A 14,964-nucleotide genomic window follows, 5' to 3' on the forward strand; every position below is an offset into this window, starting at 1 on the left:
TCCTATTTTATTATATTTTTATTCCCCTCTTTCTCAGACTGAATTTTTTTTTATGCTATAGTCCGGACTGGAATGCACTAAACCTCACCAGAAGTAATTCCTCGTATATGCAAATGTACCTGGCGAAATACAAGCGATTCTGATAATTGGTTGGTGTTTTTCCCTGGAGGGCCCCAAAACACCAACTTAGGCCACTGCTCCATGTCCACGTACAGATCATTGTTTGGCTCCCTAATTTGCGGCAAAACAATCATGTCTGTCTGTGCCTGTAATTGCCCAGTACCTGTGCCTCTCATGCACAGGGGTAATAACGCGAGGCACCCATTCAAATTTGTCATGTTGATGTTATTGTGCAGCGGTTACAAAATATGGGCTCAACTTTTGAATGCATCACTCATCCCAGGCACGCAGGGGTTTACAAATGAAAGTACTGCGGGCAGGAAAATGTTTAATGCTGGTTGGGATTAGGTTTCGGCTTTCTGCTGCGGGAGAAACGTGACGTTTCTGCGACAAGGCGTTCGTGATTGGTGTCATTTTTCTGACCTTTGGTTTTACCCGAAAAGGTGAAATACAGTTCGGAGGCTTAGACCTTGATTGTCTTCTTCCAAGTCCAGCCTGGCCTTGAAAGCAATACCCAGTGTGTCTTGTTTAGATTCACAGCTTTGGGTTAATGTCTTCTCCCACATGAGGACAGTAATGTCTCAGACACACGCTCACACACACACACACACACACACACACACACACACACACACACACACACACACACACACACACACACACACACACACACACACACACACACACACACATACAACGGCTCCCTTCATAAGACACTTGAATCCTATGAATATACTGTAAACTTTATTGGACGTTCATCCAGTTGTATTGTACAATATGTACATTTACAGTCTGTATAATTGACCTCTGGTAAACAGGACTTGGCCAATTATACACTCATGGAACACAACCGCGGTACTATGTTCATGTGTCAATCAAATATGACCCAAATACACACACACACACACACATCCATCTCATTTGAGCTATAGGCTTCATGGTCAAAGCGATGGGGTGGGCAGAGGCTGCTAGAGATTGCGTCAGAGTGTCACAATCTGTCTCTCACACCCCGTGGACTTATAACGTTGTTTGCTTTTGTTTTCTTTTGTGGGGGGGTATTTACCCCCCTCCCCTGCAGGCAGTGGGACGAGCTGCTGGACCCCCGGCTGAACGCCAAGCAGAAGGAGGCCATCTTGGCCATCACCACCCCCCTCTCCATCCCCCTGCCCCCCGTCCTCATCATCGGACCCTACGGCACCGGCAAGACCTTCACCCTGGCACAGGCCGTCAAACACATCCTCCGCCAGCAGCACAGCAGGTGTGTGTGTGTGTGTGTGTGTGTGTGTGTGTGTGTGTGTGTGTGTGTGTGTGTGTGTGTGTGTGTGTGTGTGTGTGTGTGTGTGTGTGTGTGTGTGTGTGTGTGTGTGTGTGCTTTTGTCAACCACCTTACCAGTGGTATCCTTGTGAAACACACAGTATTATTGTCATCCACAATGTTGTGTATGTGATCCAACTTTTTTTCACGATACTAAGTCTGAAATATCAGGTTTTATTTTTAAACTTTGAACTATTTTCGGGTTGAGAATGTTAAGTGTGTGTGTTTGGGGGGGGGGGGGGGCACTCTTTTGTAGCTCCAGGGCAATGGCACCTTTCAGGTTTAAATTTAATGTTAGGAAAAAAAGATGTAATGTGTGCGTGCGTGTGTTCTGTATGGCTGGTGGAAAAAAAACAAATGATATATTGATTCAATTCTATGCTTTCAATCTCAGAATCCTTCAGAAAAATGTGTAATATCGTTCAGAGGTTATGCATCCATTTTCCTCTTCAATAAAATACCACCGTAGTCGCATGTGGAGTGAAATATAGGCTTTACATATCAATATTAATCATATTGTCAGCCATCCCTTAAATATTGCATTCAATCAACATTGAGTGATCCTATTGTCCTGCGCACCTGCCCCACCCTCCACCGAGAAATTCACTTGTGTTGTTTAAGAAGAAGAGGGAGAGATGAGACGGAAGCACGTACATGGTTCCAGTGTTCTCATCAAAAATGAATGCTAAACCGGGGCCCCCTACACAACTTGTTTCTTTTTAAAATCTTTTTCTTTTTTTAAGCCGGGTCTGAAAAATGTGTAAGAATGCAATATTCATTCTTCATTTCTCCCGCTGAAGGTGTTTAATATTCAATGATTAGGGATGAATTATAGATATTTTAAAACCTGGTGACCCCCGCCCCCACCCTCACTGGACTTTGTCATCTTTATAACACAGAGATTAACCGAGGCCACACAGACCACAGTCAAGCGCTGTCGGCGTCCCTCCTATGCTCATCCCTCATCAGAGCAGAACCGGCCGCCCCAGTTCCCGAGATATTACATTTTATTTTGCCTACCAAAGGGTACAAAATAACTTTTCAGTTCCTGGTTCTCTTTGAAAAATGATTCCATGGATGTTTTGGGTTGTTTTGATGGTAGTTCTTGCGGCCCTTTCCACTCGGCATTGATAATATTAGGAGAAGATAAAGGCAGATACGAATGGCCAGAGAGAGAGAACGTAGCAGAGGTCTGAAGCTGTATGCACGAACTAAATTGTTGGCCCTCCTGTCCACAGGGGTATTGAGCCTGAGCTAAATACATTTACGATTGTTTCAAGATTAAGACTGTATCTGGCTCCATAATCTCCTTCCAGAGGATATTGGGCCTATCTTTGAAGAAAGGACTTGATGAAAAATAATGTTTTGTTTCGCTGCGGGTATACTAGCAGCCTTCGTGCTGAAGAAGAACAAACTTATTTCCTTTTTATGGGTGAGCTTTATCAAAACTAGACTTTAGATTAATATGCAATAAGTTACTTATTACACTACTTTTAAGTTACAGATGCTATTTTTCCCCAGAGGGGAACGCTATAGTAAAAGGCAATTTACAGTAGATGTATTTCATTTACTCCATTTCCAGCTGCCGTGGAGCAGATAGCAGAGCACTTCTGAAAAATCCCCGAACTTCATTACTCATCACATGTGAATTGATTCGCTAAAGTTATCCAAGACATTTATAATCAATTATTTAATTATAAAAATAAATGACAATTTCAGAATTTGAGTATTTAAAAAAAAAAATATATATATATATATATTCAAATTCTTTTTGTATTTCATTCCTACAGCCCTAGTGCCAGGTGGTCAGGAGCTGTGTGTTGAGGAAGGTGGCATAGCGAACCGCGTAGCCCCTGCAGCTTCCCCAACTCCGTCCAAATTTCATGAAAGTTGGTTGGGAGCCGGGTGAGCCGAAGTATACTCCACAGATGGGCCCACACCCCCAGCGCACACTGCATTTGTTGACCCGCTGATATTTACCTCTCTAATATGGCGACCATGTTTGATAATATTATCCACAAAAATATGGGGAGAATCTGAGTCGTGCCCCCTATTCCCTTCAAAGTGTTTTGTTGCCATTGTGGCTTTGGTGCCGGTTCAATGACTCTCCATGTCTACATCTCAAATACTAAAGAAATCTCCTTTTGTAAATAAGTTATGTTGGCACAACTTACTTTCTAAGCACAGGCATTGTTCCTCTGTTATTGATTGGACAGGGGAATCTGTCTTTGATTACAGAGGCTGTCAAAATGTCTAATCCTTTAAACAAATTAGGTTTTCCCCCCTCAACTCAATTGGTGGGGGTGGCGGTCGGTTCAATCCTAATTATGTTTCTTGATTTCCAATCCCCGGCCGTTATTTTTTTCCCTCTCCAGGGTGCTGATCTGCACCCATTCCAACAGCGCGGCTGATCTCTACATCAAGGACTATCTTCATCCATACGTGGAAGCGGGCAACCCCCATGCCAGACCTCTCAGGTAAGGATGAAACCAGCAGTTCATGGGGCTTGGTAACCCCAACTGCCATGACCAGATCAAACCCTGTCCAACCCTCCTGTGTGATTGTCTGTGTTATTTAAATAAACTAATCTAACTGAGTGACTCTGTTAGGCCTTAAATTGTCAGTGGTTCCAAACAGTCTGCCTACATGCTTCCCCTTTTCCTCTTGTTGTGGCCAGTCAACCACAGAATCACCTGCCAGTCCCTTTTAGCTAGTTAAGTTATTTTGGCTGTGTACCCGTCACCCACCTACTACTATTTAATATTGTGAGCAAGCTAATGTAACTAAACTAATCATTATAATTACAGATCATAAAACAGATTGTATCTTCCTCATGTGAAAGGTGTTGAAAAATGTTGAATTATTATAAAATGTCTAATACTCCTTTCCCACTTCCCTCACCCACACCAAAAACCCGGTGACACCCACTAACATCTGGCATTTGTCACCAGTGGGAAAGGAAAAACCTGGGTCTCAGTCCTGGGTGAAATGACCTGGCAATAGACCCGGGTTTTAATCAGCTCCTCCTCTGATCATGTCTGAGGTGAACAGGACACTCGGGTCAACCCACTAATTTTGGCCCCTTTACCGGCACAAAGCGACTTGCGTTGAAATTCCGCACGCTGTCGGATAAATAGACAGGAATATCCATGTATCATTCCGTCATTTCATATCCCATTGAAAATCCAAATCAATAGTTATTGACTTCTTTTCAACATGGAGGACCATGAAATGTTGTGAGTGCGGTGATTGCACCACGGGGACCACAGTCCCCCATGCTCCTCCGCTCCCCGCCGTCGAAGGACTGGTGCCGGCACCGGCCATGTGCACTTGTGCACTGGTGCATTGATACTCCATGCGCCGATGGGGACTGCGCACGGCCGGATCCATGCTGCTTTTACTGTAGTGTTGGGTCATTCATGAACAATCTGATTCTTTTGAATGGCTGCTGTTGTGGTGACTGCAAAATTTACCCTCTACAACCGTACACCTCTACGCTACGCCCCGAGACACGCACATGCACACATCCTCTCTATTCCCCCAGAAATGCCGCTTCACTGGCTTTAAATCACACTTCTCAAGCCCCTTCAGGTCAAAGGGAACCAGCATTACGATTGCGTCATGTGGCAGTCTGTGATACCCACACAAGAATTATCTGTCCATCTCTCTCCAGCGTTGTTTTTCTTTCCTTCCTTTCTATAGTTCTTTCTCTCTGTCGCCTCTTTCTTCCCATCTTTCTTTTTCTTTCTCTCCTTCCCGCTTCCTGGCTTTCTTTCTCTCTTTTGCCCTTTTCTTTCTTTCCCTCTTTTATTCTTTGCTTTGCTCTGTCTTTTCTTTCAGCTTTTTCTTTCTTCCCTTCCCTCTCTTGGTCTCTTTCTTTCTCTCTTTTACCTCGTTTGTTTTTTTCTGCCTTGATTTCTGTCACCTCCATTTTTCTCTTTTCTTGTTCACCCTTTTCTTTCCTTCCCTATTTCTGCCTTCCACATTTTCACCTGATAATTTTATCTTTCTCGCTGTCATATTTTTGTCTGAGTGCCCCGCACTCTTTTTCTTTCTCTCTCTCTCTCTCTGCAGGGTGTACTTTAGGAACCGCTGGGTGAAGACGGTCCACCCAGTAGTCCAGCAGTACTGTTTAATCTCCAGCACACAGTTCACTTTCCAGATGCCCAAGCGGGAGGACATCGCCAGGCACCGCGTGGTGGTGGTCACACTCAGCACCTCCCAGTACCTCTGCCAGCTCGACCTGGAGCCCGGTGAGTGGCTCTACGCCATGCACCAGGGGGGGAAATGAAACAAACGACTACTCCTCACCGCTTTGTGAAATATACAGACCAACCACCGGAAAGCAGGGCTCCAGACTAACTTTTCCACTGGTGGCACTGGTGCTACCAACTTTCTCAGTTTGTCATACCAGTACTTGAATTGGTCGCACCCCTTTTTTTTGTACAGCATGCTATTATCAATGACCTTGCATGCTGAGGAATGAAAGTGCAGGCAGGGAGAGTCCAGGTACGGACAGACCAACTGCGCCGGCGAAGGACAGGATTTTTGTTTGTGGCTCAAAATAAGCCTTAGGTGGTAACTTTGCGTGACAGCGACTGCGGTCAATCCGCTATACCGCCACCGACAACTCAATCTGTCGTCTCTCTACATTTATATTTGGAATGTAAATTCATGTCAGCCTGTTTATGAAACGCAGACTTTTTGTAGCTGTTAATGGCATCTAGCTGGTAATTTGTACTTGGCTTCTTTATAATGAAGTGCTAAATGAAGGGGCAGATGAGCTGTGCTTGTGATACACTGCACAAAGCATTCCCTCAAGTGTCAAGACAAGCCAGTCGTTGTTTTTCTTCCAGGCTGGCTCAAATCTGCTGGTTCTGTGTTTTATCATCAGCACGTTTACTAGCAAAAGGAAAGTTAATTTGGATTAAAAGGGCACCTATTATGCTCCTTTTCAACAAGTTAATACAGGTACTCCTCACTTAGCGACCGAGTTCCGTTCCTACAACCAGGTCGTTAATGGAATTGGTCGATAAACAGGACCTGTGTTATTTAGCGGTAAGGGGGCGTGGCCATTGCGAACGCTGGTGTAGTGAATACTGCCAGACTGCAGGAACGGTGATGAGATGAGGTGTATACAGTGTATATACAGTGTATATAGTGTATATAGAATATATAGTATATAAAGGTAGCTTATTGTATATGTGATGAGATGCTTGATGCTGAGACGCCGCACACGCAGCGCAGACGCCGCGGTATTGTAGGCAATGTACAATACAGACTGGTCAGAGAGCTGGTCGGTCGATCAACTGCGTACGTTACAGCACTACTGTATTTGCTTTGATGTTCTGATTATTATTTTTATTCTTAAATAACTCATTTTTAATTTACATTTTTATCTTATTTTTCTTCCTCTCCTTCACCCATGGATGGCGCAATTGGGCCTGTTGATGATTTTTCTATTAGGGCTGCCCCCAAATAGTCGACCAAACGTTAGTCGACGAGGAGAGTCTGAGTTGACCGAAGCTTCGAGTTCAAAGTTTTTGATTGGTTCGTGGCAGGGGGAAAAAAAAACTATTCGGGAGCTGCACCTTGTCCAAATCAACCTTACAACCTACAGTATATGGCTGGACCCATGTATGAAATGCCAGAGGGCTTTTAAGTTTGAAACAAACTTTTAACAAAAGTAAATGTTCAGTCTTGTTGTTGGTTTTTCCGACACATGAAGTTGACTAGTCTAAAAGTCTGAAAAAATATTACATAAATGATAAGAAGTATTGCGTATATTATAAGAGCCATTTGAAGCAGTTTATCGCATTCTTCAATAACCAAATCACATTTTAAATGCCCCAACAGCGGCAGTAAGCCTGAGCACCCCAGGAACCAGCGAGGCTGGGCCAGAGGCGCGCAGTGGGAGGGATTTACAGGTGGAGATCACGGGTTGCGTAGCGCTTGTAAATTAATATTTTAAAGGCTGGTTATTAGGTTTTGTATTTATTTGTAATGTAGCACAGTGTTAACCATGTTAGTCATAACATTCTTTCTCTGCCCAGGAACTCAAACCACTTTCTGATGTCCCCAAAAATATAAATTACGCAAACGTGCGACAATTTGTCGACTAAACACTTGAACTGACGACTGATAGTCGTCTCAGAAAATCTTTAGTCAGGGGAAGCCCTAGTTTCTTTCGTGCGGCAGGCGCATGATAGAAACGTCAACACGCCCACTCGCTCGCTGTGAATTCTCCGGACAATGACCTACTGTCTTCACATATGGGCTCAATCAGACATGACAAACTTTATTCTTGGGAGCCGGCAGCGTAAAGTCCGTTTAATGTCTGGTTCAACTGATTCAGTCATTTGCGTTCTCACATACAGCTCCTCTGGGTAATGTCCAGATAAGTTCAGGTTTGCAGTGCATGTGTGAAAGCAACTTTTATCTCTCACATTTCCAGTCTTAGCTTACAGATACACTCACGCACACACACTTATCCCCCGAAGACTGTATCCGATCTTGGCAAGGGGGGCCTGTCATTTAGTGAAGGATGGAAGTCATTTTAAGAGGTGGAGGGGAAAAGAGAGAAAAAAGTAAAACCACATAAAAAAACAAACCAATTTGTCAGTGCGAGTTAATAACCGTGCACCGGTGCTCCAGCGGAGAGGAGCTTTGTGCGCTGCTCGGGAAAAAAAGCCATCTGCCTGGTTTTCTAATGCACCGTACATCACGCACCCTTCCCCCGCGTTTCATCTCACCGCATTCAACGCTGATGAAAATTGCGGCAAAATGAGGCAATTGGGATTCGGCGAGGCTACTTAGTGCCGCTAACAAATCTCCCACCTCGAAAACACACAGGACGAGGGGGTAAGGGATGGTCGGGCTCTTATCTAGCTTCATGTCTGCTTTGGCAACTTCCTGCTTTCTTTGCGCGCGCGCGTGTGTGTGTGTGTGTGTGTGTGTGTGTGTGTGTGTGTGTGTGTGTGTGTGTGTGTGTGTGTGTGTGTCTGTGTGTCTGTGTGTGTGTGTGTGTGTGTGCGTGCGTGCGTGCGTGCGTGCGTGCGTGCGTGTACGCAGCCTTATAAGACCACCTTAGTGTGTAAAATGGAGGAGCTACCGGTTTCCTCTCATCATTTTTAACCCCCATAACATTTCTCCTGCACAATCCCACACACACGCTTCCCAGACGCACCTCTGTTCATAACCAGGAACTCCTACCTTCCAGTTCCAAACAATTTTCCATCCAAATTCAAAATGTCCAACGCCATCGTTATGCCAAGTGACTGAAAGCAGCCACGGGAAATGTCATTTGGACCTCTGGGTTGGGAACCCCCCTGCCGACCTCCGGCAAGTCCCCATAGCACCGTTAAGCCAGGTGTTCGTTTTTGTCCTGCTTTGTCTGCTTGCGCCTGTGAAGACTGTCCCTCGCTACTCCCCTAATCTTCACCCCCACCACCCCCTCTGCCCGGGAGCCATTTCCCAGCATAATGACTCATGTACATCATTTCTGAGCATTAGTTTTACCCATTACCTATTCATGGGGGTCAACACCAGCCTGCAGGTGTGGTGGGCTGAATAGAGATGGGAAATCATCACTGACCTCCTGATTGTCGCCCGGTATTGCTCATAGACTGTGGAGAACAAATGGATCCGGCGCCTGTGATGTCATCCGTTGGTTTTTGAAGAGACGAGTTGAAACAGAGTTTGGGTTTACGCTCACAGCCATCTTGGCAGGACGATGGAAGAAACACACCAGCCCTGTCAATCAAGGCAACTACGCCCCTAAATATATACGTCTTTAAGCTTTATATCTCCTTTAGGGAACAACAATTTGTATTCACAACCATTAGAAGGACAATCTTGAAGTAAAGTCTGCCTTGAAAAAATCACAAGAACTTTCTTCCTTTTCCATTAACTTCCATTCAGTCTGAAGCTAGCATCTAGCCACCATCAGCCGTAGTTTAAGGCAATGTCTCATTAATTCTCTATGTATCACGATTCAGTATTCAAAATAATACAAATTTTTGTTTTCCTTTTAACACTATACCAAAGAATATAATTAATTATGATGAATAACTCTTCTAAACATAATGCAAGAAAGTCTGAAGAAAATATTTCCAAATTTTACTTCAGGCAAACATATTATAAAAATGGCAGAGCCTCAACGAAGCTCAATAATACAACAAGAAACCCAAAATGCTACAAATACAGCCACGCATGTAATTAAACACAACAAAAAAGTATTAATTGAGGAGACAACTCATAAATTGCAATAAAAATAAAAAATTCACAATATCACGTTTCTCTTTCCTCCAGCATCTACTACTGACTACAATGTGCTTGAAAGGTCAGCTGAATTGCCTGCCTGAATAATTTATCATGTGACACTGGTGGGGTGTCTTGGTCATGTAAATATATAAGGAGATTTAAGGCTGACTACTGTCTTGCACAGGAAGCACTGTTATGTAAAAGGAAACGGGTACAAGGGATATAAACAGGTTCAGTCTACGTGGTGAGTTTAAAGAGCATTATTTGCTGAGAAACCCTCTGAAGACTCCACTTGCTAATATGAGCTTTTCACGGCAACAAAACTTTTATCAAGATCGGGTGGTTATCTTACTCCACTTCCTGGCTTTTTCCAGACGAGCAGAAGACTGAGCAAAACCTAACTGGAACTTGTCGTAGTAATCCGTCGACATGCTAGAAAAACGAGTGCTCGCCCCCGTGTTCCCCACCAGGGCTTGTTTGTTTACTTGTCTTAAAGTACACCCGACCCACTCCCAGTTCTATATTTTCTACATATCTTAAGTTTTTACTCCAACCGTCACATTTCATATCAGCACATGCCCCGCCGATGCTCGGGATTCTGAAAGCCTGTAAGCTTGATTTTTATTCAACCTCCTCCCTCACTCTCTCTCACGCACCCATTCCAACGCTCATTTGCCATGCTCTTTCATCCACTCCCCTCATACTGCTGAGCAACCGTTTCAGCCCTTTTTAAAGAAAGGAATAAAAAAAATCTGATTCCGGCCTCTACTCCAACCCTTTGAATGCCTCCTCACAGACAGGGCTGTTTCGAGCTGGTGGAAAGGTATTCATACAGAGAGGGAGAGAGATAGAGATGGATCGAAGGACGGAAGGAAGGGTGCAGGATTGACGGGCCCATGGTCCGAATGCTATTTCCGAACAAAGCTGTCTCTGTTGATGCGCCATTTATGAATGGTGTGGTGGTTCTGAAATATGGATGAGGGATGTGGCGGTCTGTTGCCTTGGTAACCCTCCTTCAAAGCTGAATTTACCAAGACTTTTGATGTAACGTACCATGGTAACTTTCGGTGCTATGCAAAGGAACTGTGAGAAACTGTCTTTCCAGAAGTGTCAACCCACCACCCCCTCTTTTTCTGGTGACAAAAGTAGACCCAGCTTTTTTCCTTCTAAGATTATGGGAGTTCCTCTATGCTGGCTCTGAGATGGTTATTTCCTTTAGAAAACACTGTGGCCACTGTAATAACCCCAATGCGCTGGAGCTCTGATATTTTAACCTACAGGGAAATGCTGCAAGAAAGGGAATTATTCTCCACTAGAAGGACCTGTTGTAGTAATTCTCCGCTATCAGAGACAAGAGCTTTGCACAATGCTGTTTTATGACTCAAAATGTTAAACAATGGAAGTATTAACACATGAAGTATTAATACCAACAAAATCAAGAAAATTGTGCGTAGAACTGGCGTAGAATGATGATTGATCCATAACCTTGACCGTGCGCACTCAGCCTGTGATACAAGCTGAGAACGGCTCATCATATCAAACATCCGCACGCTGGTCATTGACGGTGTGAGGCCAGGCACACCGATTGGTCAAACGTTTAGACAGATTCTATTGGCATACAGATCATGGGTTAGCGTTGCTTTACCTTATGTCACTCATCTTCACCCAACCATGAAAATTGCTTTTACGGAATTTGTAAGAAAAAGGGAACCATAAAAAAAAAAAAGTTGCAACTCTGTTTTCATATTGTTTCAACTGATGTGTAATGCACCTTCCTGTCCTCCTGCAGGGCTCTTCACTCACATCCTGCTGGATGAGGCTGCCCAGGCCATGGAGTGTGAGACCATAATGCCTTTCGCTCTGGCCAGCAAGAGCACCCGCATTGTGCTGGCGGGGGACCACATGCAGGTAAAAGAATAGGATGCCAACAAAGTGTCAAATCTGGTCTCCTCCGGGGTTTCCTAGTCATAACTTTCCACTTAACTTTCTTTCCACTGAAGTTTTTTTACAGGGGTGAGGTTTCCTTTGTATTACAAATGCCATCCTCATGAAAGTGAGTGGAAAATATGAAAAAATATTAAATATACATTTTTGGGACGGTTTCATTTATCAGGGTGTTTCTGAAAAAGTCTTAAAATGTGTTAAAGCAGCGCTATGTAACTTCTGGTATTTGCGCCCCTACATTTTCTGAATGCAATTGCACTCTGTCCAGGTTTAATTTAAGGCTTCACTTAGACCTAGATTAGCTCTTATCTTCTTAGCCCTAAGACTAGGGCTAAGGCTGAGACTATTGTAAACCATGTCTGAGAGAGGCTATTTTAGATAGTCCAGGTGAAAAGTGTGATGTAATCTAACATTAGGCTGACTGTGTCCACAAAAACACCCCTTAAAGTATAAAATGTAACTCACCCTCTCTCTCTGATACCTGTAGACACTGTTTATTGGCTCATATCAAAGGCTGACAAACTGATTGGTCCCAAGCCAATGTCACACATTTACTTTAATATGATTACTCCCTTTAACATTCATCCATTATTAATCATCATTAATATTTATTTGTGTACGACCTTGGTCGCTACGGTAATTGGGTCGAGCACCGTTGGCTAGGCCAACGTCGTAAAACCGACACTGTCTCTGCATCAGGCAGTCTCTCAGTAGTTTTGTGTGAGCGTCGCATTCCGCAGATGGTATGAGAGAATGTCACTGGGTCTTTGGTCGGCCCGTTCAAAGCGCCTCCATATTTCACCGACATGATCCAAACCCAGCAACAAAGTCTCCAGGAAATAAAAACTTTGCTCCGGAGTAGGGCAGATTCAGTATTATTTTTAACGCGGAATGGAAGTCTTTTTTGTTGTTGAATATTTTGTAGTGTATGTTCCTAACCCCACTATAAGGCAATTTGCTGTCACACACTTTGGTCAGTAGTATTAGCAGCAGAAGTCGTATTCGGACTCTGAACACTGAAGATAATGATACAGATCGCTACACCTTTGTGTTGACATTGTTAAGAAAGGCCACCAATCAGCATCACCGACTCAAGGAAACACTCAATGGCCGATGTGCAGAAGCATCGTTAAGGGGACAAAACATTTTCTTTTCATCCATCTGGAAGCCAACTTCTCTGAAAGCTACTCAAGACCAGAGTCTAGTCACGCCATCCAGAGTACGAAAGAAGCCTCTGGCAGCCGCGGCGGTGCCGCAGTCCGACAGACCGCTTCATCCACTGATAACAAAAACATTAACTGCCGTCAATCAAGCTTTCCCAGGATGACGGGGAATTAACGTCTCGCTGCCTCTCTGCCCAGATTACCCCAGGAAGGCAGTGGGGAAACAAGCCATCCCATAATTGTCTCCCATAAACCCACCCTGCTTTTTCGAAACACGAGGGGGACGTTGTGACAGTCAAGTGAAACAGTCGCTCTATGTATTTGCATAATGCTTGTGCTTTGTATTGTTTCTATTGTTGGTAGCAGAAATCGGGCGCAATCAAAAAGTGAAAGGCAGCCGCGGTGAATTTGCTTAACCAGCGTAGCTAGTTTTGGTCCGTAAAGATAGAAGACCAGCATCCTCGGATAAAAAAAAAAATCCCCAACACCTCAAGAGACCAAGAGGGGACGACGACGACAAATTGAACTGAAAAAAATATATCTGAAGAAGGTGTACTATGAAGCCAAGGAATTGCATTCTGGGACTGGTAGTGCAACCCCCCCCACTCAACACAGATGACGATATGGCTTTCCACTTTAATGTTCGATCCATTTTTCCTCAGCCATCCTCTGCTTCTACCTGTACAATATGAGTCCGTCAGCGTTTCCCTGGGAGTTGCAGCAACTAGCATCCCCTTTATACTCTCCCTCTATCCTGTTTGCTCTGTTTGATTTAGCCCCCATTGAACTGTGGGTGCGGGAGGCTGTTGAATAGTGAATGAAGGCCACGGCCCGTATTGACCTGCTTTGCTTTTCTTATCGACTACGTGGGGCAATGTTAAAGTGGCACAGGCATTCCCACTCTGCCGGGATCCAATTAAGATCCAAGCCAGAAATAGAAACAAATACACGGCAACAAGTTCAATCTGAAAGGGTGTGTCTGTGTGTGTCTTAGTTTTAATGTTTTTGTATAAATGTGTCATTGTGGGTTTTTGACTAGATACTTGTGGCAATGTTTTATACGATGTGAGACTGATCAGTGTGCAAATCACGCAAACTTTTTTCCGGTGTGTGTCTGTGCATAAGTATCAAATGTATTGCTGACTCAACAATTTACTCCCCTCTTTTATGGTGGAATTGTTTCACTGATAAATTTGTGTATTCCTTTGTAACATAAGAGAAGCCAAGACAAGGGAACCACGAAAACCGTAAAAGTGCTGAAGTCAATATTAAGGACTCTGTGAAGACGTTTCCAAGGTCTAGAGCCCTCTAAGTCACAATCAAAATTTCTAATAACTTCTGAAAAGTTCTCCTGCCGTTGCAGGAATCTTGAGGTCGAGCATTCAGCCCAATCAACTCTGAAGCAAAACTGAAAACGCCTGAGAATTAGAAACACACACAGGCGCACACATTTTGCCAGCACCTCGCTTTGTCTCACTTTTCCAATCCTCACAAGTTGCAGCGACAGATTGAAATTCAGTGGGAAAAACAATGAGCATTAATGCGTAAATACTACCGCGAGAGCACTACATTTCCCTGCAGAAAAGATCAGAATCTCCATATATTCTTATCCTCAAGCTCAGTTAGGCCATGATTTAATAAATTGCACCATGTTACCTTTATTAAAAATTTCGAAGCTGTGTGTCTGATCATTATATTAATGTGCATATGGTATATTAATGAGGTGGATCGTGCTCCACACAACACTTAGTGCCATGATGTTGTTTCTTTAGTACTTTAAAATCAATAACAATAAATCTGCAAAAAACGAACTCCTCAATATTTACTCCCTCTGTTTCTTTCCCTGTAGCTGAGTCCCTTCGTGTACAGCGAGTTTGCGCGGGAGCGTAACCTACATGTGTCGCTGCTGGACCGGCTGTATGAGCATTACCCCTCGGAGTTCCCCTGTCGCATCCTGCTCTGTGAGAACTACCGCTCCCACGAGGCTATCATCAAGTAGGTGTGAGCTCTGTCACCAGCACAGTGTAGCGGTGGTGACGGGGGATAAGGGGGGATGGGACGGGGGGGTGTGTAAATTTACAGTCCCGCCAGAAAATCAAGGATTTCACGCCTAAGTCAAACCTCAGCATTTAAATTTTGTTTCTGTGTTATGCAGAATAC

General features: G+C 44.0%; 1 protein-coding gene across 1 annotated transcript in view; it reads left to right on the plus strand.

Annotated features, from left to right (window-relative positions):
* The window catches only part of helz (helicase with zinc finger), a gene marked incomplete at its 5' end in the record, with an annotated part of 87,525 nt that overhangs the window by 33,295 nt on the left and 39,266 nt on the right, over positions 1-14,964 (plus strand). Inside the window, 5 exons of the mRNA XM_079998585.1 lie at positions 1,199-1,378; positions 3,811-3,912; positions 5,510-5,688; positions 11,487-11,605; positions 14,654-14,799. Of these exons, the coding sequence (XP_079854711.1) occupies positions 1,199-1,378; positions 3,811-3,912; positions 5,510-5,688; positions 11,487-11,605; positions 14,654-14,799 (726 nt within the window). The remainder of the gene's footprint in view (positions 1-1,198; positions 1,379-3,810; positions 3,913-5,509; positions 5,689-11,486; positions 11,606-14,653; positions 14,800-14,964) is intronic.

The sequence above is a fragment of the Zeus faber genome (genome assembly GCF_960531495.2).
Source record: "Zeus faber genome assembly, chromosome: 4".
Taxonomy (NCBI): domain Eukaryota; kingdom Metazoa; phylum Chordata; class Actinopteri; order Zeiformes; family Zeidae; genus Zeus; species Zeus faber.